Raw genomic sequence first — 27,006 nt, 5'->3', positions numbered from 1 at the left:
AAACACTTGGTAAATGTCAGTCGTTGTAATTTTGCTATCACTCCCTGCTAACCACACTCCTTCTATATGGCATTATAGTGTATCCATTGACATCTATCTATATTTTAGTCAAATGAAAGGTAATAGATACAACACTGAAGCTCATCTTAGAAATATAAGCTATGTATAGTAGCAAAGAGTTGGTGTCATGATCTAGGAGCCAGAAAAGACAATCTCTAAGAAACTGTGGAAGGAATTGCTGTATGACCCTGGGCAAAATAGATACACTGTCTATTAGTTTCCTCATAAGCAAAATGGCAACAATACCAACATTTAAGTTGCTGTTGTGAGGATAAGTTGATAGATATTAATCACTTGGAATTCACAGATATTATTTTCACTTACCCTTTCTTTGAAAATGCTGTCAGTGTATAAATAATGTTGATAATTATTTGATAGTTTTACATATGCCTGAAGTCATAGTTTGATCAAAGTATAAATGTTAAAACTTATGAAAAGTCTGCCTTGGTGATCATTTTATCTTGTAACAGGTAGAGGAACAATGTGAGGGGATGCACCTCTGACTTTAACCCTGGAAAAATAAAAGTATGCAATTAAAATAAGAGGAACTAATAAGTTACATAGAAGTATATGAAGCCTTATGAAAAACGAAGATGACAATAATCAGACACATACATAGATGTATGGAAACAGATTCAAAGCAGTTCATTAAATATTATGTTCCTCTATCTAACAAGAAAAAGCACCCTAAAGTGAAGATATACTGTACAAAGTGAAACTCTAAAAGTACATGTCCAAAGGTACTTGTGTGGAAGAAAAGAAAGGGAGGTAATGAATATAAATAACTACAAAAGAGATCTTGGATGAGTAAACTTTTTAATAATAGTTTCAAAATGAAGATGAATCATGGAATCACAAAACAGTATTTCCTCATGCTCCAGAATAAGATGAAAGTATATAGTGAAGGCAACAAAAATAAAAGAGTTTAGTTGTGTATGTATGTGTGTGCCTGAGTGTATGTTTTAGCTCTATACACTCTTTTTCAGTTGCATCCTCAATTCTCAGCAAATAAGCCTCCGTATCAAAAGTGAAAATAGAAGCCATCAAACAAGTTCATCCCTACTGTATCCTATCCCTTCTGCATGACCTATAACGGAAGGCTGCCCCACTCTTTGCAAGGCTAAACCCTCCTTCTCTGAATGAAGGACATTTCCTTAGCTTTTTTCCAGCACACCAGATAACTCCTCTCTTTTCTTTTATTCTCCTTTGTATTGTTAGTCTTTCTTCTCTGTCTTACTACCACAAACTATGAAGATCTCCCAAATGACCAATTTTCTTCAGTCCTACTCTCTTCTCAGGCAATAAACTCTTCTGTTTCCCTGTCACATTGTTCTAACAGGTTGTTCTTAATTTCTGACATCCTTACTTCTGGGAATTTGGTGTCCTAGAATGCTGGGAGGCTGAGGCTAAGTATGGTTCAGTGAGAGACTCAGTTCTTTCCCCATGGACAAGGATCGGGTATTGCTAAACTTAGCTCAGTCAGAAGACTTTGATATTTGTTAACCGTTCCTGTTCTTCCAGAATGGTGTTTGCAACCTTACCCTGGATATGTTCCATTGCCACTCTGTACTCATTTCTATCATCTTAGCTATTCCCAAGACTGGAAAGCAAGAACCTTCATTTCCCAGACTTATTCACTGCTGTGTTTCTAGATGCCCTGAAGGATCTAAGGCACTTAGGATGAGATGCACTTGTAAGCACTATAGAATGCTAAAGGACAGTGAATGCTATTCTCACTTCTCTGAGGAGGTGCCCATGGATAATAGAGCTGCAGATGTAGATACTGACAGAAGCTGGATTCTCTATACCATAGTCTGTTCACACAGTTTCTTGTGAAGGGTGGCCATAGCATCAGCAGAAGGGTAGCTTGGCGGCAGGGCTTCCTGACCTCTGGTTAGTGGTGCAGACTTGATCTCTGGACCTCACTTGTGATAGTTTATGGCCTTGAAACCAGAAAGATGGGTGGCTATCTCTTGTCTTCCCTTTCCTCTGCCTTTCCAGTGGTCTTTATGAACATCTGACTCTTTACATTAAATTCTTTTCTGCTTGGTTTCTTCACCAGTCTCCATCTGATGAAAGTCCAAAATATTAAGGGAATTGTCACATAAAGGACTGAAATTCCTGGATTTAGCAAGACCCTAATATGCAGCATCACTATCAACTGCAGGCACCTCAGGGCCTGTGCTGAGACAGATTCCATCTGCTTGTGCTCTTGAGTGACAACTTATTTCCAATAAGATTTTATGTTTTTTTTCCTATTTCAACTGTGAGCTAACTCTAAAATTATAGCCAATCTGCAACACATCTGAAGCTCTATAAATTCTTTCCCATTTCACTACCCACCTGGTTTTCTTCATTCACCACATACAAATAATTATTCTACTTTCACAACTTTAATAATTATTTTACATCCAAATAATTATTTACCTTTTAACAATGTTTGATCACTTATGTTTACATTTTTCTCCTGGTAAGTAGTTGTACTAACTTTCCGAATAACTGAATAAATGTTTCCAATTGTGCTTGCTAATATCGTTTTAACTCCATTGATTCCAGGGAACCATCTCTATTATGTTGATTTACTTCTAATATTCTCCATTGAAGTGCTCATTTACTCCTGAGGTATCAATGGAAATTATTACATCTGATTATACCTGAGCCTTGACCCTTCTAACAAGTCACGGGCTCTCATATCCCATTAATAATAGGGCATTTCAACTCTGACTCATAAACCAATCAAATATAACACACTGAGCTCTTCATACATACAGTAATTCATCTCACCCTACTATGAGCTAACTGATTTTCTATGATCTGGGGTAAAAAGAAGATAGGGTTCACTTCTCTTACGGAGGTTACATTGGGATTACATAAAAGTAATTGTAATATATAAATTATCTCTTATAAATACTGTGTTCTTATAAATACTAAGCAGGTAAGGGAGACAATTTAGGCAGACATGGTGGGAGAACTGGAGTACTGCAATTTTAAACTGGACAAAAATCTTTCTTAAAAAATGTATATTTAAACAAAGACTTAAAAGAGAAGAAAACTACTCATATGAAAATGCTAGTGAAAGATCTAATTAAGTACACATTTGAGAGCTATGTCTTGGTGTTCACAGAAGGGGGACAGTCTAGAGAGAAGCATGATTGAGGTAGAGGGAAAGCAGAGGGTATGGAGAAGAATGTGTGGAGCCTGACTATAATCACCACGGCTCTACCTCTGAGCAAAATATTATGCCACTGAAACGCTATGAGAGAAGAGAACTTTGAATTAATACTTTTTAATAATCAGAAACTCTCTTGACCTTTTCTTTAAAATACAGTCAAGGGGGTATATGCCAAAGCAGGAAGACTAGTTTATGAATTTATGCATTCCTCATTCAAAGGGAAAGCAAACCAATCATGCAGCCAAACAGACAGAAACAACTAAAATACGGAGCTTGATTTCATGAGAAGAATGAGGCTTTGGAAACACTTTCCAGTAGAGTCAAAAAGACTTGTCAAGGGGTTGAGTTGGAGTAAACAAGTAGATTTAAGGATGACTATGAGTTTCTCGACCTGAACAACTGGAAAAAGTTGCCATTTGCTGAGATGTGAAAGAATGCCAAATGAAGATATGTAATAAAGGAGAATGAATAAAGGAGATTAGCTTTTAATTTCTGGGCATCTGGACATCTGCTTGCCTATAGAATGATTAGGTGGAGAGGGATTTTAGTAGTTGTTTAGAAAACTATAGCATTCAAGGGAAGATTTAAGCTGAAGATATATTTTAGACTTCTTAGAATATAAGTGGTATTTAAATTCATGATAATTTAGAAGAATACCAAGGGAGTGAGTGTATATGAAACAAAAGAGATTCAAAACACAAGGCACAGTGATTTTTAAAAGGTCAGAGAGAAGTGGAACAACGTGCCAAGGAGACAAGGAGAGACCAGTGCGGTAGGAGGAAAAGCAGGAAAGCACGGGGACGTGCTAGCTAAGCTGGGGGCTGGGGAGATGATTCAAGAGGAAAGAACTGTGTAATATTCTCCTGTTAGATCAAGAAATATGAGGATTGAGAATTGACCACTGGATTGAGCAGGAGAAGGTCAGATACCTTGGTAACAGCAGGTTTTACAGAGCAGTAGAAGTAAAAACCTGACTGAAAGGGTATGTGACAGAATGAAAGGAAAGTTATTAGGTATGGAAATTACAGTCAAATTTTTTTAATGAAGTCTATTTATTAAGAAAGGATAGCAGATAAAGAAATAAATGATAAAGTAGATGAAGAATTCATATTCTCAAGATACTTTTCCACTGTGGAAAAAAATTTTTTACACTGAAACCCACTAGACCAAAAGAAAAGCAACCCACTTGTCCAATATACGTACATACAAAAAGATTACATATACACACACACACACACACACACACACACACACACAAATATACATATTCTGTATTATCTTCCTTTCTGGAACAGTAGACATTACTTTAGGATGTCTGATTTTATATTTATATATTTGGGGCTACTTAGAGAAACATGGAAACCGGCAATTGCCCCTCCCTGTGCTATACTGAAATAAGTCTCTACATTGCTACCAAGACAGATGTTTCATGATAAATGGGCCATGCTATTTCATGACTAAAAATTCCAAACTTCCATTGCTGTACACACGATGTAACAGAATGCAAACACTGTGAATGTTTTTAAGGAGATCCATAATTTGATTTCTGACTACCTTTTTATTCATATCTCCATTGACCCCTTCACGAGGTGTGGCTCTCCAGTCCTCCATGAAATGCTCATTTCTTTATAGCGCCCACCTTTTCCCGGCAGGTATCTTTGTATAGTCATCTTGGTTCTTTCTATCTCCCCTTTTCTTCTTCACTGGACCTACTTCTAATAATGTCAGACTCAGCTCAAAAGTTGACACCTTTTTGAAGCATTCCCCAAGAATTCCAAATGCAATTTCTTTTTGCATTCCCAAGCATTTGATTCACACTTACATTGCAACCTTTATCTTCTGTACTCTAACTTTTTTGTAAATATTACATGACATATATTATTCATTTTCAGGTTCCCAAGATCTGGAACAGTGCCAGGCACCCATTATAAAACTTACATATATAGTGAGTGAATTAAATGATTAAGAACTGATGCAAGCATGGACTTCTAAATAATAGCTAACATCTGATTTCTCTTTTTTCAAAGGAGCATGAGAATTAGAAAATTAAGGGGATGCCATAATAGTTTCTGAAGACACATAGGTTTTCCTGACAGTTTTTGGAAAAAAGAGCAAGATGTAGACTTTTCCAGGCTAGATAATAAAACTGATCATTTAGAAACCCTTCTATTCAGTTGAAGAAAGTGCATTTCCTAATTAACTAACTTTAAACTGTTTTTAAGTTTTATGTAGTAAGAGTCTTGGTAAAATGAAGTCCAGGTATGAAGGTGAGTAGAATGACTATGGTTCCATATCTGCAGATCTGTTCAGTTGATCCATCTTAAACTGTAAGCAGGTCTTTATCCTCCAAAAGTCTTTGTATAGACTTATCCATTATTTAGGTGAAGTACAGATGACTATTTCATGATATTTTTAAATTAAATGAATCTTGAAAGAGGGCTAAAAAATTGGATTTGACAGGGTCATCTCAGTAGGTTAAAGAAAATGAGCCCAAATAGGCACAATGAAATTTAATAGGGGTAAGTATAATGTCTTGAACTGAGGTTAAAAGAAATTGATTGTGAAGCACATCATGGGAGATCTCAGTTAATAGCAATTGGTGTGGAAAAGATGTAGGACTAGATGACAAAGTAGTAAAATCAAATGAAATTTTGTATTACCTAATAGAAATACAGTGTCCAGAATAAGTGAGGCCATTGTTCCAATATCCAGTTTTACTATGTATTGGTCTATGAGGCCTAGATCCATGTATTTTTTCCCTAGTTCTCTGAATTATATCTAAAGAGGCATCAATAAACTGACTTCTACACAAATGAAAAGAGAAAATATCAGCTATAATTTGGTTGTACTAGTAGCTTGCTTACGTTCATTTAGTACATGGCCTGTGAAGGTGAATTGAATTCCTGTCCTAAACTAGGTCACACCAGTCGTATCAAGTTGATCTCGGAATAGATGCTGTGAAGCCCCTTCAGGACTGAGGTGCCTGTTCCCCAATGCTGGATGTGTTGTCTGCTGACAACTTTACAGCAGAGTCTCTTCCCTAAAATTGCCCAGGATTAAGTGACTTTATCAGAAGAGTGTGTGAATTAATGCAAAAGTGACGTGATTACACTAAGGCTTAACATGAAAAAATTACATTTGAAAGTAAAATATAACACTGATGAACTGAATTAAGAAAGTTAAGAAAACTATGAATGAAATCATCCATTGAAATTTTGCAAGTAAAAGTCTTTGAAGAAAAACTTTTTAAAAAACCACATATAAATGCACACACTGCCTTGTCAGATCATAATTGATTGGAAGCAAAAAAATAATAAAAGAATGATAATTGTTAATAACTACATGATTGCAATTTGATTTACCCTTATGTGCTCTACATTTTTTAAAATTTTGTTATCAATTAATCTACAATTATATGAAGAACATTATGTTTACTAGGCTCTCCCCTTCACCAAGTCCTCCCCATACACCCCATTACAGTCACTGTACATCGGCGTAGTAAGATGTTGTAGAATCACTACTTGTCTTCACTATGTTGCACAGCCCTCCCCATGCCCCTCCGTACATGCTAATTATACACGCTAATCATAATACCCCCTTTTTTTTCCCCTCCCTTATCCCTTCCTTCCCACCCACCCTCCATAGTCCCTTTCCCTTTAGTAACTGTTGGTCCATTCTTGGGTTCTGTGATTCTGCTGCTTTTTGTTCTTCAGTTTTTCTTTATTCTTATACTCCACATATGAGGGAAATCATTTGATATTTGTCTTTCTCCACCTGGTTTTGAGCATAATACCCTCTAGCTCCATCCATGTTGTTGCAAATGGTAGGATTTGTTTTCTTCTTATGGCTGAATAATATTCTATTGTGTATACATACCACATCTTCTTTATCCATTCATCTACTGATGGACACATAGGTTGCTTCCATTTTTTGGCTATTGCAAAAAGTGCTGTGATAAACATAGGGGAGCAAATGTCTTTTTCAAACTGGGCTGCTGCATTCTTAGGGTAAATTCCAAGAAGTGGAATGCCTGGTTCAAATGGTATGTCTATTTTGAGCTTTTTGAGAAACCTCCATACTGCTTTCCACAATGGTTGAACTAATTTACATTGCCACCAGCAGTGTAGGAGGGTTCCCCTTTCTCCACAACCTTGCCAACATGTGTTGTTCTCTGTCTTTTGGATGGTAGCGATCCTTACTGATGTAAGATGATATCTCATTGTGGTTTTAATTTGCATTTTTCTGATGACAAGCAATGTGGAGCATCTTTTCATGTGTGTGTTCGCCATCTGAATTTTTTCTTGGAGAACTGTCTGTTCAGCTCCTCTGACAATTTTTTAATTGGATTCTTTTCTTTTTGTTAATTGAGGTTCATGAGCTCTTCATATATTTTGGATGTCAACCCTTTATCAGATCTACCACTTATGAATATATTCCCTAATAATGTAGGGTACCTTTTTGTTCTATTGATGGTGTGCTTTGCTATACAGAAGCTTTTCAGCTTGATATAGTCCCACTTGTTCACTTTTGCTTTTGTTTCCCTTGCCCAGGGAGATATGTTCATGAAGAAGTTGCTCATGTTTATGTCCAAGAGATTTTGTTTTTTTCTAGGAGTTTTATGGTTTCATGACTTACATTCAGGTCTTTGATCCATTTCGAATTTACTTTTGTGTATGGGGTTAGACAGTGATCCAGTTTCATTCTCTTACATGTAGCTGTCCAGTTTTGTTAACAACATCTGTTGAAGAGACTGTCGTTTCCCCATTGTATGTCCATGGCTTCTTTATCATATACTAATTGGCCATATATGTTTGGGTTAATGTTTGGAGTCTCTATTCTGTTCCACTGGTCTGTGGCTCTATTCTTGTGCCAGTACCAAATTGTCTTGATTACTGTGGCTTTGTAGTAGAGCTTGAAGTTGGGGAGTGAGATCCCCCTCACTGTATTCTTCCTTCTCAGGATTGCTTTGGGTATTCGGTGTCTTTGGTAGTTCCATATGAACTTTCGAACTATTTATTCTAGTTCGTTGGAGATGTTGTTGGTAATCTGATAGGGATTGCATCAAATCTGTATATTGCTTTGGACAGGATGGCCATTTTGACAATATTAATTCTTCCTAACCAAGAGCAGGCAATGAGTTTCCATTTACTAGTGTCCTCTTTGATTTCTCTTAAGAGTGTCTTATAGTTTTCAGGGTATAGGTCTTTCACTTTCTTGGTTAGGTTTATTCCTAGGTATTTTATTCTTTTTGATGCAATTGAGAATGGAATTGTTTTCCTGATTTCTCTGTCTATTAGTTCATTATTAGTGTATAGGAAAGCCACAGATTTCTATGTGTTAATTTTGTATCCTGCAATGTTGCTGTATTCCAATATCAGTTCTAGTAGTTTTGGAGTGAAGTCTTTAGGGTTTGTTATGTACAGTATCACATCATCTGCAAATAGTGACAGTTTAACTTCTTCTTTACCAGTTTGGATTGGTTGTATTTCTTTGTTTTGTCTAATTGCCGTGGCTAGGACCTCCAGTACTATGTTGAATAACAGTGGGGAGAGTGGGCATCCCTGTCTTGTTCCCAATCTCAGAAGAAAAGCTTTCAGCTTCTCGCTGTTCAGTATGACGTTGACTGTGGGATTATCAGATATGGCCTTTATTACGTTGGGGTACTTGCCCTCTATACCCATTTTGCTGAGAGTTTTTATCATGAATGGATGTTGAATTTTGTTGAATGCTTTTTCAGCAACTATGGAGATGATCATGTGGTTTTTGTCTTTCTTTCTGCTTCTGTGGTGGATGATGTTGATGGATTTTTGAATGTTGTACCATCCTTGCATCCCTGGGATGAATCCCATTTGGTCATGGTGTATGATCCTCTTGACGTATCTTTGAATTCGGTTTGCTAATATTTTGTTGAGTATTTTTGCACCTACGTTCATCAGGGATATTGGTCTGTAATTTTCTTTTTTGATGGGGTCTTTGCCTGGTTTTGGTATTAGGGTGATGTTGGCTTCATATAATGAGTTTGAGAGTATTCCCTCCTCTTCTATTTTTTGGAAAACATTAAGGAGAATGGGTATTATGTCTTCTCTGTATGTCTGATAAAATTCCGAGGTAAATCCATGTGGCCAAGGGATTTTGTTCCTGCGTAGTTTTTTGATAACTGCTTCAATTTCTTTGCTGGTAATTGGTTTGTTTAGATTTTGTATTTCTGCCTTCGTCAGTCTTGGAAAGTTGTATCTTCCTAAGAAGTTGTCCATTTCTTCTAGGTTTTCCAGCTTGTTAGCATATAGGCTTTCATAGTATTCTCTAATAATTCTTTGTATTTCTATGGGGTCCATCGTGATGTTTCCTTTCTCATTTCTGATTCTGTTGATGTGTGTTGATTCTCTTTTTCTCTGTTAATAAGTCTGGCTAGAGGCTTATCTACTTTGTTTATTTTCTCAAAGAACCAGCTCTTGGCTTCATTGAATTTTTCTATTGTTTTATTCATCTCAATTTTATTTATTTCTTCTCTGATCTTTATTATGTCCCTCCTTCTGCTGACTTTAGGCCTCATTTGTTCTTCTTTTTCCAATTTCGATAATTGTGATGTTAGACAATTCATTTGAGATGGTTCTTCCTTTAAATATTCCTGGATTGCTATATACTTTCCTCTTAAAACTGCTTTCACTACATCCCACAGAAGTTGAGGCTTTGTGTTGTTGTTGTCATTTGTTTCCATATATTGCTGGATCTCCATTTTAATTTGGTCGTTGATCCATTGATTATTTAGGAGAATGTTGTTAAGCCTCCATGTGTTTGTGAGCTTTTGTGCTTTCTTTGTAAAATTTATTTCTAGTTTTATGCCTTTGTGGTCTGAAAAGTTATTTGGTAGGATTGCATTCTTTTCGAATTTACTGAGGCTCTTTTTGTGACCTAGTATGTGGTCTCTTCTGGAGAATGATCCATGTGCATTTGAGAAGAATGTGTATCCTGTTGCTTTTGGGTGTAGAGTTCTATAGATGTCTATTAGGTCCATCTGTTCTAGTGTGTTGTTCAGTGCCTCCGTGTCCTTACTTATTTTCTGCCCAGTGGATCTATCCTTTGGGGTGAGTGGCATGTTGAAGTCTCCTAAAATGAATGCATTGCAGTCTATTTCCTCCTTTAGTTCTGTTAGTATTTGTTTCACATATGTTGTTGCTCCTGTGTTGGGTGCATATATATTTATAATGGTTATATCCTCTTGTTGGACTGAGCCCTTTATCATTATGTAATGTCCTTCTTTATCTCTTGTTACTTTCTTTGTTTTGAAGTCTATTTTGTCTGATACTAGTACTGCAACACCTGCTTTTTTTCTCCCTGTTGTTTGCATGGAATATCTTTTTCCATCCCTTGACTTTTAGTCTGTGAATGTCTTTGGGTTTGTGGTGGGTCTCTTGTAAGCAGTATATAGATGAGTCTTGCTTTTTTATCTATTCTGTTACTCTGTGTCTTTTGATTGGTGCATTCAGTCCATTTACATTTAGTGTGATCATTGAAAGATATGTACTTATTGCCATTGGAGCCTTTAGATTTGTGGTTACCAAAGGTTCAAGGTTAGCTTCTTTAGTATCTTACTGCCTAACTTAACTTGCTTATTGAGCTATTATAGACACTGGTGATTCTTTATTTCCCTCCCTTCTTATTCCTCCTCCTCCATTCTTTATATTTTGGTTATTTTATTCTGTGCTTTTTTGGGTTTCCTTTAACTGATTTTGTGGGTAGTTGATTTTATTTTTTGCCTTTAGTTAGTCTTTGGTTGGTCTGCTTTCTTTGCTGTGATTTCATTTTCTGTGGTGACATTTGTTTAGCCTTAGTAGTGGTTGCATCTAGAGTAGTCCCTCTACAATACCCTGTAGAGGTGGTTTTTGGGAGGGAAATTCCTTCAACTTTTGCTTGTCTTGGAATTGTTTAATCCCTCCTTCATATTTAAATGATAATTGTGCTGGATACGGTATCCTTGGTTCAAGGCTCTTCTGTTTCATTGCATTAAATATATCATGCAATTCACTTCTGGCTTGTAAGGTTTCTGTTGAGAAGTCTGATGATAGCCTGATGGATTTTCCTTTGTAGGTGACCTTTTTCCTCTCTCTAGCTGCCTTTAAAACTCTGTCCTTGTCCTTGCTCTTAATTATTATTTTATTTTATTTTTTTATTTTATGATTTTAATTATTATGTGTCTTGGTGTTGTCCTCCTTGGGTCCCTTCTGTTGGGAGTTCTGTGTACTTCCATGTTGTGAATGATTATTTCCTCCCTCAGTTTGGGGAAGTTTTCAGCAATTATTTCTTCAAAGACACTTTCCATCCCTTTATCTCTCTCTTCTTCTTCTGGTACCCCTATAATGCGAACATTGTTCTGTTTGGATTGGTCACACAGTTCTTTTATTATTGATCCATTCCTGGAGATCCTTTTATCTCTCTCTGCATCAGCTTCTATGTGTTCCTGTTCTCTGGTTTCTATTTCATCAATGGCCTCTTGCATCTTATCCATTCTGCTTATAAATCCTTCCAGAGATTGTTTCATTTCTTTAATCTCCTTCCGGACATTATCCCTTAGCTCTTGCATATTTTTCTGCAGCTCCATCAGCATGGTTATGACCTTTATTTTGATTTCTTTTTCAGGGAGATTGGTTATGTCTATCTCCCCAGATTCTTTCTCAGGGGAGGATGTCAGGGTTAGTCTGGTCTGCATAAAATTCTTCTGCCTTTTCATGGCAATAGAGATAGTTTTGGGGAGCTGGTGCATGTGTTGGCTGGGAGAACATCCCTTCTTCCTAGTTGTGGCCTTTCTCTCCTGGGAGAACAGCAACCCCTAGTGGCTTGTGCTGGGCAGCTGTGTATAGACGGTGTTTCTAATTCTTGCCCAGCCTCTGTGGAAGAAGCTCTGCCCTGCTGCCTCAGGCTGCTGCTCCACTATGGTTGAGTGGCTTCGGAGGGGAAATGGCAGGAGGCTGTTTATCTCCTTGAGAGGCCTCTCAGCTGCACTGCTGCCCAGGGGGTTAGGGCGCCTGGAGTTCCCCAGGATTTCCAGCTGCTAGGTTAAGTGTCCCGGGAGGTTTTCATCCAGCTGTGGGGTCCCTGTCCCTTTAAATCTTTCAAAAAGCACTTGCTTTTCTTTTTCCCAGGAGTGCCAGCTGCGGGGACCCACTCACAGGTCTTACTGTCCTGTTTCCCTAGTATCCAGCACCCCACGCACTGTGTGTCTGTGCTCCAGTATGGATGGCTAGGGATGGGTGTTTAGCAGTCCTGGGCTCCCTCTTCCTCCTTGCTCCAATTACTCTTCTCCTGCCAGGAGCTGGGGTGAGGGGTGCTTGGGTCCCGTCGGGCCGGGGCTTGTATCTTACCCCCTTCTTGAGGCTCCGGGTTCTCGCAGGTGTAGATGTAGCCTGGCTGTTACCCTGTATCTTCTAGTCTCTTTTAGGGATAGTTGTATTTGTTGAATTTTCAAAAATATATATGATTTTGGGAGGAGATTTCTGCTGCTCTACTCATGCCACCAACTTGGCTCCAGTGTTCTACATTTTTAATTTGCTCCAAGATAGGTATTTAAAGCAAAAAAGAATGCATGCTCCCTAGCTAGAAAGCAAAATATCACCTAGTAGGTGCATTTAAAAAGAAAAAAAAAATTCTTGATGAAGGCTTTAAAAAAAAAAATCTGTCCCTGTCTCTATCTAATATATTTTTATTTGACTTTCTGGTAAAAAGTTAATATAAGAAAGTTGGTTATCAAACATATGTGTGAAATATCTTGCCATAAAATTACCGATAAAAAGGTATTTATTTCAGTTTTCCAAATACAAAATACAGCAAAGTTCACTGGACTAATTTATGCTCATGAATATGAAGCCAAGGTTGAATAGAAAGCCCTTGTTCCCATTCTGCCCAGGTTTAGAGGGAGCACACCTCAACATAATAAAGGCCGTACATGACAAACACACAGATAACATACTCGATGGTGAAAAGCTGAAGGCTTTTCTAAGATCAGGAACAAGAAAACGATGTTTACTTTCACCACTTTTATTCAGCATAGCACTGGAAGTCCTTGCTACAGCAATCAGATAAGATACAGAGATAAAAAGCATCCCAATTGGTAAGGAAGAAATAAAACTGTCACTATTTGCAGATGATATGATACTATATATAAAAATCCCTGAAACTCTACCAAAAAACTATTAGAACTAATAACTGTATTCAACAAAGTTGCAGGATACAAAATTAAAGAAAGAAATCTCTCTCTTTCCTATATACTAACAAAGAACAAGCAGAAAGAGAAATAAGGAAAAACGATTGTATATACAATTCCATCAAAAAGAATAGAATACCTAGGAATACACTTAACCAAAGAAGTGAAAGACTTGTATTCAGAAAACTGTAATACAAGGTAAGTTTTCTCATTACTGGAGATTTTAACTTTGATCACATAATTGAAGTGGGATCTGCTAGGTTTATCAACTGTAAAGTTACTACTTTTCCTTTGGTAACTAATTAATAATCTGGGTGTAGGTAAACTTTAAGACTGCATTTATTTTTTCTCATATAATTTTTCCACAACTGCTTTAGCAACCATTGGTTCTTTTTGCTGAATTAATTTGTATTACAATATTTGTTAAGTTGCTTTGTGGATGTTTTTAACATCTCCCTATATTTAAAAAAAATGTTTTTTTTCCTTTCTTTCTGGTACAGTACATTGTTCCAGGTACTTTCTCTATCCCACTGGTAGAATTGGCCATTTCTACAAGGAGACTTGGTTACTTTTAGTGAAGAATGGTATTTAGAAACCAAGATCTTGCTACCAGGTATGCTCTTTGCTTGGTGTGCTGCACTCTCAATTTCTCAGTGGGTAGGCCTCACAAACTGCTTTCTAAGTAACATTCCTAGCAAAAAGGAGCTCCTTGTAGAAGTGGTTAATTCTAAAACATACAGACACACTTTAACTTCTTTTCTCCTTTCCATATACATCTACATACATTTTAATGTAGATGTACAACCTAATGTACACCAATACCCCCAATACCTAACCATTACCCTAGGGTCATTCTAGTTTTTGCCCCTTTGGTATCTGTAACTTCTCCAAAGGTGAGATAATTATCTACTGTTATATGTTATATGTTTACTGATGTTATCCCCACCCTTGCAGAAATTAATCATCCATCAGAGCCCTCCCGCCACCTCTTGTTTAGACCCCTTGCTACACTGGTCAAGTTCCAACACTCTTATCTTAACTTCATCTAATTTTAATTTTTCCTTCCTGCTTCTTTCCCAGAAATCTTTCACAGAATCCTTTCTTTCCTTTTCCTCCAGTGTAGTAAAACTTGAGTTGGAGAATAACAGGTTTTTTAGTTACATAGTAATTTGAGTATTATTAGCTTTATAAACTTTAAAATTTTCCTTTTTGTCTTTACAACTAATGACATTACTTTTGAGATATATACTTACATAACAACAGAAATAAATATCTTTTTAAACTTAATATAAAGTTACAGTTATGTATTAGAACTCTACTTGTGAAATGTTTTAAAATATTTTCAGGGAAACCACTTATTTTATCAGAACATAACATTATAATAATTTTCTGATAATTCTCTAGTTTTAGAAGACAGTAAATCACATTATGCATCATCAGACCTATGCAAAGTATAAAAAATGTAAATTTCCAGATTTCTGGAAATATATATATATGTGTTATACCCTCCATGCACACACAAGTACAGAAACAGCTGGATTTCTAGTTAAAATGAATTTTATTCTACATGCTATTATTTCTATTTCTTTAAGCTTTAGCAGAAGAACTAGAATGTTTTCATATACATTAAGATGAAACAGTTTTGAACAGAAGTTATATAACCCTAAATTTTCTACTTTCTTTAAAATAAGCTTACTATTTGTATTTTCAAGTTTAGAATTTTAAAATAGATTAATTTTAGTTTACTTTCTCTCAAGATGTATTTTATTTTTAACTTTTTTGACAGGATTCTTTCTTTACATAAAATAAGTTAATTTCTTAACACATGCTTCCTACTTCTTTCATAGGGGGAATTTGTAAAAATGGGGGAATGAGAATCCGTGTTTTAAAACAATCTTGATTGTTAAACATATTCTAAGCTTCAGTGTGTATCAGATACAACTGTCCAAATTCTGAAGCACTTCATTCTTTCTAATAACTTTTATCATCATTTATTAAAATGTAAAAGTTATTTGCTTACAGAAGTATTTCATGGGATCTCAGAAATTATTTTAATTAATTCTGCTACACTTACCAGCCAAAGCAAGAATATACTCTTGAAATCTTGTTCCTATACGGTTTGTGGCTGTGCAATTATATCGTCCGAAGTCACTGTCAGACGTAGGTGCAATCTAAAATTATTATAATAATAAAAATTTTACAATCTTAAAACAATATCATAGGAGTTTAAAAATAGACACTAGTATGCCTAATATCTCCACACATGTTCGATTATTTACAACTCTTTGACATAAATTTTTTCTTCTATGTCAAGTGAGCATTAGATCCTTTTCAAATATAACCTATCGACTTATATTTTCTATAGGACTAGGTGAAAAGTAGTTTTACCATTAACTTATTAAGTGGGTAAATACCAAAATTTTGTTACATCTACTAAATAGAAAAATCATTATACACATACAGAAAGTAGTACACAGTTTGAAAAATATATATCCTGCAATCAGGGCTGACATGAACTTGAGAAAAAAAATTTGTACTAAAAGCATTGTTAACTCTGTTTCCTGTTTTAGCCTAAGAACAGAAAGATCTAAAGTTCAAGAAAGGCTGGAAATACGTCTTTTTTCTCTCTCTCTTGTGATTTTATTAAGCATAAAATATTAAAGCAAAATGAAGACCCATTCTAAAAAAAATATCTTTCCAGGAAGCATTTTGCAAGAAAGTGTTGCCCTTGTGTGGCAATTGCTGTAGACAGGCACATTATCTTGATATCTAATAACAGTATCTTGCTTCCATTTCTGTTCAATTCCTATCATTCTCTTTCAGTTCAGGTGGAAAATAGCTGATCTCAATCCTTACACATTTGAAATCCATAATTAAGTTAACCTTCCAGGATTATATTTCTGAATGTTGGGACTAAACCTGTAATTCTAATGTATCAAAATTCTGAAGTATCGATTCAGAAAAGAGATTTGATGATAGTAATAAATATAATTTTCAATCTCAGTGACTATTATTAAGAGAGAATATGCTTACAACAAGAGTTGCTGTTAATTTCAACTCTATCCCAAAAGGGGAAAAGTGATTTTGTTGTAATGGAACGCTATTAACTAAAAGTACAATTTTGAGGTCCATTGAAGTTGGTAATTCTGAAAGAGTACAAAAAAGCTGTGTCATTCATTCTCTACTTAGCTGTCCATCTAGGGATAGATCATAAATTTAAGGATTAGAAGCTTGAATAGCTCTTATATAAGTACTCCTAAGTGATTAAATTTTTCATTTTTCCTGCATTCATCTTTTAATAAAACTAATTTAACTTTAAAATAAGTTTACTAGCTAGAAAGGAATTTGACAAAAAATATTTCCTTATTCTACAGGCATATGAGAAAGCTATTTGTATATCCCATAGGGAAGAATGTGTGCTGAATCAATACAATGCAGAGATAGAATGGCCACAACAAATATATGTGACTATTGCACAACTCCTGAAGATTAATAAAGTAATTTAAGTATAGCCATTTTCATTGGAATGATTTTTAAAAGGCTCAGCTAAGTTTTTCTTTTTACTTGTTTCTATTTCTGGGAGTTCACCTATCAGAAGATGAAAGCTATACTATTGTATCTGAAATAAATAATTCTTTTATTATGTTGTATGAAGTACAGAAAATTCCCCTAGTAGCACATATAATTTAAAAAAAAAGAACAAATCTAGTTATAACCTAGTCAAACCATGTGTCCTGCAGCATATTTTGTATATTCCAGGAAAGCAAAATGAAAGTAAAATCCAATAGTTGTTTTACACCCAATCCCAGTACAAGGAAATAGCAGACAATTTTATCAAAATATGAAATGAACATACAACATAGGTATATGATAAAACATTAATTTAAAAATATTTAAATGTTTCAAATATGCCAGTTATTGCTGATTATTAGGAATTGCTAGGAGTAGCTTATGATACCACTTCTTTATATTTTAATATACAGTTAAAATAATACAAGTTTACTTAAGATGCAGGGTTTTGATAGGCTATAACAGATATACAAATGTAATTTTGAACATCAAAATATAAGCTGAAAGTACAATGTTAATAAAGGAGTTTGTTAGTGTTTTTTCTAAAACTTCAAATCTTGATTTCCTCTTTCCATGCATTCCATTGTGAGAAAATCATTTAACAGTTCACATCTTTACTTAAGACAAGGAACAACAATGCAGATGATCCAAAGCAGAATATTATCCAATCAACCTATTAGAAACTTCCTGCATCATTATTGAAAAGTTGGCTGATTACCTCAGGGGAGTGCACAGGAAAAAAAAAAAAAAGTTTGGATGACCTTTACAGATGCATTTATTGGCAGCAACTATAGAGGATTCCTAGAATATTTTGTTAGTATTAAAATTCATAAACTTAAAAGATTTAATGTATATACTTAATCAAACAAAAAAGAAAATCTTTAAAAATAAAGAAAATCTATTTGTTGAGCAATTTGTTAATTGTAAACATGACATTTCTGGATTTTATTATCTGTTCTTAAGCATTAGCAATTATGTGACTATTAAAGTTATTTTAAACAGAAAGTAACCATAATTAGTATCCCAAGCAACTATGTATTCTACTAATTCAAAATCAGTAATGTTTATTATTGCCTTTTTTTTCTTTGTTGCTATTGTTATTTTGTTTTACTTTGTCTTTAAGTCGTGTTAATTAAGACATCTATATTACTTATTCAGGATTTTAACTTAAAAATAATATACACACAAAAAAATGTATGTTCAAGGTCATTGCTTTAACCAACAGGTCACTTGGCTCTGTATAAACAAAAATTGCTTAATTTTCACTTTAAGGTGGGAATGTCATTTAGAAAGAAAATTAAAGAATATGAGAGCTTCATATGAATAAAATATTTATATGTCAGATTTATAGACTCTTGCTTGACATAGAATGGAGAATTATGAGCTATTCCAAGAAACTGAAAAGTGCAAATGAAATAAAGCAAGGGTTATAAATCAGTCTGTCAATCAAACATGAAGTTAACTACACTGTTATGAACTGAACTGTGTCTTCCCATATAGGTTTTGGTTTCATGTGTTGAAACCCTAACCTTTAATGTGATTATATTTGGAGATAGGTTCTTTAAGGTGGTAATTAAGATTAAGTGAGTTCATAAAAGTGGGGCCTGATGTCCTCATAAGATAAGACACCAGAGCTATCTCTGTCTCTCTCTGCAAGGGAAAGGCTGTGTAGGTACTCAGCCAGAGGGCACTATCTACAAACCAAGGAGAGGTGTCACCAGAAACCAAAGCTTCTGACACCTTGATCCAGTACTTCAAGCTTCCAGAACTATATGAAAAAAAAAAAAAAAAGGATTCTGTTGCTTAAGCCACCCAGTCCAAAGTATTTCATTCCAGCAGCCAAAGCACACTAATATACTCTCTACAAGTGAAGTTAAATGTAGCCTCAGTATTTTACTCTGGCTAAGTACCTAAAATTTAGGTAAAGTCTGCCCAGACATCTTTGCGAAACTGACCTCCTGTCAACTTGTCAACAGCTAGTTCTTCTAATACAGTTACCAAGAAACCAATTTAAATTGAAATAGATTAGACAAAGTGGCTTAATTATCAGTTAGCCATCCAAACATTTGGGAAGTGATGGCTAACCGTCTTTCTATCACCCAAATGTTTTACTAAGTCCGATTACCAGGTAGAAGAATCAGTATGGAACCAATGAGACTATCTTTAAGTTAATGAAGTATGGATATCAGATTTATTTTAAAATACTCATTTAAAAATATATGTAAATTGAATTAGTGGGAAAAATGTAGCATCTTTCAGCTACTTTTGAGGAAGAGTCTCAATAGTTCTGAAAGCATCATAAATTGCAGGAGCTGATGATCATTGCCCCGGACACATAAACTTTGGGAATTGATGTACACATGCATAATCTGCCATTATAAATATAAGGCATTGTATTCAAAAACAATTTAAAACCCAGGCCTGTGGCAGTATAAAAACAATCATCTATAATCTTAATTTTATAAAGCAAAATTAAGTGAGGCATTGAACAAGCAAGTCTTGTTTATTCAGGGACTTGTAAATATGTAGCCAGCAGACAGCATTTACACATACCTGCCCAAGGAGAAGGGAACTATAATCACAGAATCAATGGCTAGTATCAACACTGAAATTAAACTTTTGGCCCTCAATAACTCAAATATTTCTCCTTCCTTCTCCCTATTTTTGTCCTGATACCATCATTTCTTTTGCCAAATGTAAATTCATGAAAAATAGACTTACTATATATCCACATTTTATAAGTAAATAATGAGATGTTAATCATTAATGTACTATAATCCAAATGCACAGAATTTCCCTTGAAGTAGATAAACATGAAATATATATGGTAGGATTTATATGTGTACATATGTTATATTACATAACATGACTATGTTATATTTATATATTAAGATCTTTGAACTATTTTAAATAGTAGATAACTGTAAAAATAATATAATTCACTCGCATGCACATGACTTACCTCTAGTATCACCTTCCTCCCTGCACTATACGTCTTTAAATTAGTGGTGTTTTTAGCTGGCAAGACTAATTTTTCTCTTCTCCAATGGACTGAGGCTGGTGGATTCGATTTCACATCACAGCTTATATTGATTGGATTTCCTTCCCATGAGTAATAAATTGTTTGGTTTGATACAAACTTGGGAGCATCTGTAAAGCAAAATAATATAACATTTATAGATCTTTAAGATAATTACTTAATTAGTATAAACTACACTAATTATTACTTGACTATAAAAAGAAGCAATGACAATTGTAATTTCATATACTTAATATGTAATATTAGAACTCAAGAAACTGGGTCATTTGTTTCATCATCATAGTTTTATGTTTCAAAGTTGGCCACTTACTAAAACATGATTCATTAATGCATTAAAGTACACCATTAGTTATCTTTAATAATCTGGCAAAAATAGCCACCCAGTAAATTAATAACTATGTACATATGTATAATCTCTTTCTGAAACAACCCACATTAAAAAGTGAGAGTTCAGGATAAAAGTGAACAAAATCAGTAGTCTTGTGTCATTTTTAAATCTTGTCTTAGTCATGTAAGCTCTTCTATAACATATTTTGAAGCAAATATGAAATCCAAATTGAAATGGTAGTATCATAACTAAACAGTTTTTTTTATCGAAATAGTTTTTCCAAATTTTTATTAAACCAGAGATGATTTCATTTAAACAAAAATAATTTGAAAATTAATCAGGTCCTATGATGCTCTTTTAATTTTCATATGCCTACACTAGACCTCTATAAAATTAGTTCAGAAAATAAAGAACACATTTTATAATTAAATTAAGATAACCTAATTATAAAGACACACAAACATGGTTTTATTCTTGTTCCACTCTAGAACTATAATGTAGCCCAAATGTTACTCAATAAAACTCTTTGAGTCTCAATATCTTGCATGCATAATTATTTGAGAGGATTGTTCTACATAAAAGTGTAATCCTAAATTAAGTGGTAGCTAAAATATTTACTGCTGTTTATACTGATCATTGTTTATTCTATTAGCTATTTGAAACAATATCACTTTATAAATCATCAATTTCAGTTGTCAAACATTTTGTTATACTATACTTAATTATAATGACCTACACGAATTCTGTTGTATCAATGAATTATATTTTAGATATATAAGAATCATCTGTAGCACAAATGAGCAATCATTTAAAATTCTTGTCAAGTTTTACAATGTATGTTTTTAATGCCAATCTCACACAGAAGTATGAAATATTTTTTGAATTATTTCTATATGACAGTAAACTTATGCATTATATTCTAGTTAATCTTTTTAGTAACCTTTTGAGGACAGTGTTACCCGGTTTTAAACATGAAGGACCTGAACAAGAGAGATCAAGCTTATTCTAGTTGAAGGTCTAGGATGTGAACTACCAGGGTCCATTCTATATCCATGCAACCCAGGAACAAAATTGTAATATTCAGTGCTAGCAATATTTTGTTGATGTGGATGGACCCTATCATCTATTATGGAGGGGAATATAATTGGAGCAATTCTTCAGGAAGATAAAGAGCCTTAAAAGGTTTATAATCTTTATTCATCAATACAGTCTCCAGAAAAAGTAAATAGATAGATTATCAAAGGTTTATATAAAGACTTTCAGTGCATTGTTATTTTAATAACAAAAACTCAAAATAACTTAGTGTCCCACAAAAGAAGATTGTCTAAATAATACAGACACATGTTGGCACTTAGGTGTGTTAAATATTACACACACAAATCTACCTGTAGTTTTTTCTCAGCTTGCAGTGTGCCTGCCTTTCTCTTTACCTAGCTGTGTTCAAAACTAAGCTCTGTGCTTCCTAAACACGGCCTTTCTACAACCTTCAATTGTGGTGAGTTTCCCCACTTTGTGCTCCCACAGATTCTATATTCCCCTCAGCGTGGTCATAGGCATTGGAAGAATCTATTTGATTGTTTCTCCACCAAATGATCTGAACTTTATGGATTAAGATGTGATTTGGTCACAATTTACACACCTGATGACTTACACAGTATAAAATGCTTACTTGGTCCTCAAAAATGGTACATCCAATTTATTAGAAATTAAACAGTCAATTAATTTTCCAATCCAACAGTTCAGTTAAATTGAACAGAAGGTATTTTCAAGGAGAAAAGAAAAAAAAACTTTTTCAAGGCCTGAAAAGAGTAAATGAAAAATATGAGAGTATAATTAATTCAGGGAGCAACTATAAGAGAAGCAAAACTTCCCTATATTCAGTCAAAATCTGTTTATATCTCTATGTATTTCCAGCTCTATCTAAAAAATATCTTATTACTGTTTAATACATGTGACATATAATCAGAGCATTATAATATTCTAGAAAGATGCTTATGGACAATTCATTTGTATATAAATAGAGCCCAATATAAAATCATACATGCTAATAGAATTATTAATAGTTGACTCACAGTGTACTCTGTCCACAATATGGCATCTGTGTGTGTGTATTATATTATTATAATTTAAACACAAATTTAGGGCAAGATTAGGTTTTTCTATAAAAGCAAGCAATCGCCACTAATTGCTGCCTGATGATCTCAGTGGGAATTTAATTCAGAATCACTAATGTTGAATACAAATGCGCTACTGGCAATACGAGGTATCCTGAAAGCCACATTAAAAAATGTATTTGTGGCATGAGGTAAGAAAATATTACTAATTCCCAACTACAATAAAAAGGAATCTAATTTCCTCAACATTATATTCTTCGTAAATATAAAAACAGTAGCAAGGCTGCAATATAACGGTCACAAGATTAGCATGTTAATGAAATCAGATAATTGGTGTTGGGCTATTGTTTGAAGAAAGATGTAACCTAACCTAACAGAGGTAAAATGTGAAGACTTCAGGGTAAAAGAAAGTAGTCATATTTCATGTTGATGAATAAAATAATGTAGTTTTCAGAAAATTAAGCCTTTTTGAAAAGTAAGCCTTTCACATCATAAAGGCTTCAAATATTGTGCAAAGGAAATAAATTTGACAGACAAAGAGAAAGGAAAGCAGGGGAAGGAGAAAGAGAAATCATTGCATAAGCAGAACTGAGGGCAGACCAGAATTGATCATATATATTTATATATATACTAAAATATAAATATTTATATAAAAAGATAGGCATGGACAAATTTTCACCTTGAAGTTGCATTCTTTGCCCAGATTTTGTGCCCCATATTCCATGCAGGGGGAAAATGAATTCCCAACTACATGGATTATAAAGTTATATGGAAACATTTCTTAATGCATCATGTTCCTCAAATCCTAGTAAATTCCAAATTAAATTATTATTCCACAGATTATAATGAACAGACATAACTTTATTGGGAGAATAAATTTTTACCTGAGTGGAGTAGAGAAAAAAATTCAGAGAAACCCGAATACTAACAAGATGGAAATATGTCATTCACTGGATGGAAAGGGGCAGCTATCCTTTCCTAGAGTGTGTGGTAACATGAGAACCAGCAAAAGTGGCAAAAATGCTCTCCTTGACCAAACTGTAGTCAGGCTTCTAGAAACCTTTTTTCAGACTAGGCCTTGTCCTGAAGTCCCTCACTGTCCCTGGTCTGCCTTGAGTAAAGAATCCTGCAAAGTCAGTTTAATGAGAATACTTACACCCTTGATATCTGATTATCTTTGATATCAGATCAAGTTCCTTATTACCCACCCTGAATATCTATGTCCATGGCCTGGTTTTAGGAAGAATTCTATTAGGCCAATTTAGCAAGATTCACATTATCCTTGTAATTTAATCAAGTTCCTCTTAGTGATTTTCCATCCACTGGCTCCTGTCACTCTGCTCATTGGCTATAAATCCCCACTTGTCCTTGTATTCAGAGTTGAGTTCAATCTTTTTCCCCTATTGCAACAGTCTTGACCCCTATTGCAATAGACTTGAATGAAGTCTTCCTTAACATTTTAAACAAATATCAAAATAATTTCTGTTTGACGAAAGAAAGACTACTCCCAGAAAATATTTAAGAGGAATACTCATTTCTCTTTCTTTAAGAGGGAATGGCAAAGATAGATCTGAAGCAAATATGGCAGTGATAGAAATATTGGATTATTTTCTGTATTCTTGTATATTGAAGTGTTAGAGTTAAACATTTTAAAATCATCAATCACAGAAAAATTAAATTTATCACAACCAGACTTTCAGACAGTGAAGGATATGAGATTTATACCCAACTGTGTGACTTCACCAAGTTTTCATTACATTAAGAGGCAGTCTTTGTATTTATAGTATTTACCTATGAACAAAATTAAACTTGCAACACTTTTATGCCCGTGGTCATTTTAAGGTCTGCAGAACTAGAGAGATTTCACTAGAATCTAATATCTGGAAAGAAACATGAGAGTCATCTACAAATCTTTATTCTATATATGAGAAACCTTGTTCTGGGATATTTGGGAAGGTGGTGGCAGAGCCAAGACCACAATTTCTGGCTCTTTATGTCCATCTCATGAAACCATACTGCTATGCCAGTCATTCTATTAATAACTATAAATACACCCTCAGGCAGTTGTTCCTACATATCACTAACAGTGGCACTCCACACTAGAATTAGTGTTTCAAATAATTATACCAAGTAATCAAGGAAGTATATTCTATATATGGTACTTAAACAGTAAAGTAAATATATAATACATATATAATACAGGTTAGAAGGAATTTGGTAAAAAGGAGTGCACATTTGTACACTGATTTATTTCCAGGTGATGCCAATAAAAAGAGATATTTAAAATCAGCACCACCTTTCCAATTTCTATCCTGATGTATAAGAAACTAAGATGTAAGAAGAAATGTGTTCTGGGGCTGCCAGTCATTTTCACACTAGGGAGTTCACAGCTAGAAACATGCCTTAGCAACATATCCTTGCATAAAGAGATAAAAACTCAGGAAAATAAATCTCACATGAGAAAAAGAACTAAAACTGGAGGGCCAAGGAAGAGAAAGAAGGAGAAGGAAAGGGAGGAGATGTGGGAAGAAATAGGAAGAAAAGAAGGAAAACAAGAATAACGACAAGAAGACAATAACATATATTTTGCTTTGTGGCAGAATTTACAGCTTACAGGTATTTCTTGATTTCATCCTTTGTTCTCTGCTGGGTATTAGGGATCAAATGTTGTACATGAAAAAAAGATGTCTCCACCGTCTTGGAGTTTTACTCTATTGTATATTTCCTTTCAAGTTTACTTATTTTATAACTCAAGGTAACTTGGGACAACACACAAATAAACTTTCATCATTTTCAGCATCAAGACACAAAACACTAAAATAATAAACTATAGGTTTATTTAATATTTTAAACAGAGAGATAAGTTAACCCATTGTTTCAATATCAGAAAGTCAAAGATAATCCCCTAGATTCTGGTTTGAAACTTCAGTACACCTTCCATTTTGAATTAATAAGAAATACTAATGTTGTATATGAAATTTATTTGGTTACTGTTTATGTATAAGACTTCTGTTTCAAAAGTAATTTTAGAATTGTGCTGTCTAGCTCTCTGGTGATTAAGAAATTATGAATATGCCCATAGAACTTTTGCTCTTGATCATGACAAAGTGAATTATTACATTTAAAAATGTAATCTTTCGATAAAGGTTGAATCACCTCATTCCACCTATCAATAAAGAATAAATTTAATCTGTAAGTGGGCATATTTATTAATAACTTAAAATATAATAATTGCATTTTAAAACGCTTTTTAAATTATATTTTTTATTTAAAAATTCATTTACTATATAATTTTTACTTCAGGAAAATTCCTAGGAATTTCTCAAATTGAGCCTAGTACTCAACCTCTTATTAGGATGTTTATGAAGAAATTAGGTTGTTATCTGTTTTCAAATCACTGTTGAAACACTAAGATATAAAAACATGTTACAGTGCTTCCACCACTGTTAATCCTAACATGCTAGGCATTCACCATTTGAGTATGGTATTTTCATATCTGAACCTGGTAATCATAATTCATAGATTTTTAAAAATATTAATATATATTTTTTGAGTATGTATGCTTCTAATATAAGAATATTCCAGAAAATAAGTGAAGACTAAGAGGGTTTTCTTTCTAAAAATATTCATGGGAGATAGAAAAAAATACTAAACATAACTGCACAAACGTCCATATTTGTTAAATACTGGTACCTTTCAGGGAATTGCCAGTTACCTTTTTTATTTGTTGAGAGACATTAATTATTTGGAATTAAAGCATAAGTGGCTTCTTTACCTTTTTAAAAAATTAAGTCACTGAATATGAGGTAATATGCTTGACAGTTAAAAAAAACAGCTTATGTTTTTTTCTTGTGTAAAGAGCAAAAATCATTTTCAATTCTGACAGCATTGTGGTATATATATTGTACATAATCCCTTAAACAATGATTTGATTTTTATTTCAATTTCTAAATTAAATCCAAATTACCATGAAAAAGGTGATATAGTCTATTTTATCTATATACTTCACTTCTACAATAACTTGTTTAAGAATTAAGTATGTTCTACAAAATATTGTGAATAATTAACATTTTGTTTAAGTATTCATTATATTTGGTTTGATATTTTAGCTAATGCCTATTTATTTTTCCATTTATTCATCATATCCAATCATGAATATTCCATCATCCATTCCAATCACTGCCATCATAGGGCACTTTACCAAACAAAATATTACTATTTCCAGAACCATAATGATTGAATCAATTGCACATCTCTAGTCAAAATATTATCAAAGTTCATTTCTACTGACACTTAGCCATTAGCGAATGCTGAATATAATTGTTTAGGTATAAAAGTTTCACTACCTTGACTATACATCAAAGTCATATTTTGAGCTTGTGTGGAAAATCAGACATCTAAGGCCTCCTTTTAAAGTTTTATATAAACCCCTTGGGGTAATTTTAATTACTGCATGTTTACAAAAATCTCTGCTTGATAGTTTACTATACACACACATGTATTTAAATGCAAATATATGTGTTA

General features: G+C 34.0%; 1 protein-coding gene across 3 annotated transcripts in view; it reads right to left on the bottom strand.

The window, feature by feature from the left end:
• NCAM2 (neural cell adhesion molecule 2) overlaps positions 1 to 27,006 on the bottom strand; it is a 508,052-nt gene that overhangs the window by 89,055 nt on the left and 391,991 nt on the right. For all 3 annotated transcript variants that reach the window (XM_073231839.1, XM_037012663.2, XM_037012664.2), the window contains 2 exons: positions 19,963 to 20,150; positions 15,505 to 15,601 (listed from right to left, as the gene is read on the bottom strand). In XM_073231839.1, the coding sequence (XP_073087940.1) occupies positions 15,505 to 15,601; positions 19,963 to 20,150 (285 nt within the window). The remainder of the gene's footprint in view (positions 1 to 15,504; positions 15,602 to 19,962; positions 20,151 to 27,006) is intronic.

Source organism: Manis javanica, chromosome 3, assembly GCF_040802235.1.
Source record: "Manis javanica isolate MJ-LG chromosome 3, MJ_LKY, whole genome shotgun sequence".
Classification (NCBI taxonomy): domain Eukaryota; kingdom Metazoa; phylum Chordata; class Mammalia; order Pholidota; family Manidae; genus Manis; species Manis javanica.
Note: the sequence above shows the minus strand (reverse complement) of the source record. Positions and strands in the feature narration are given on the sequence as shown.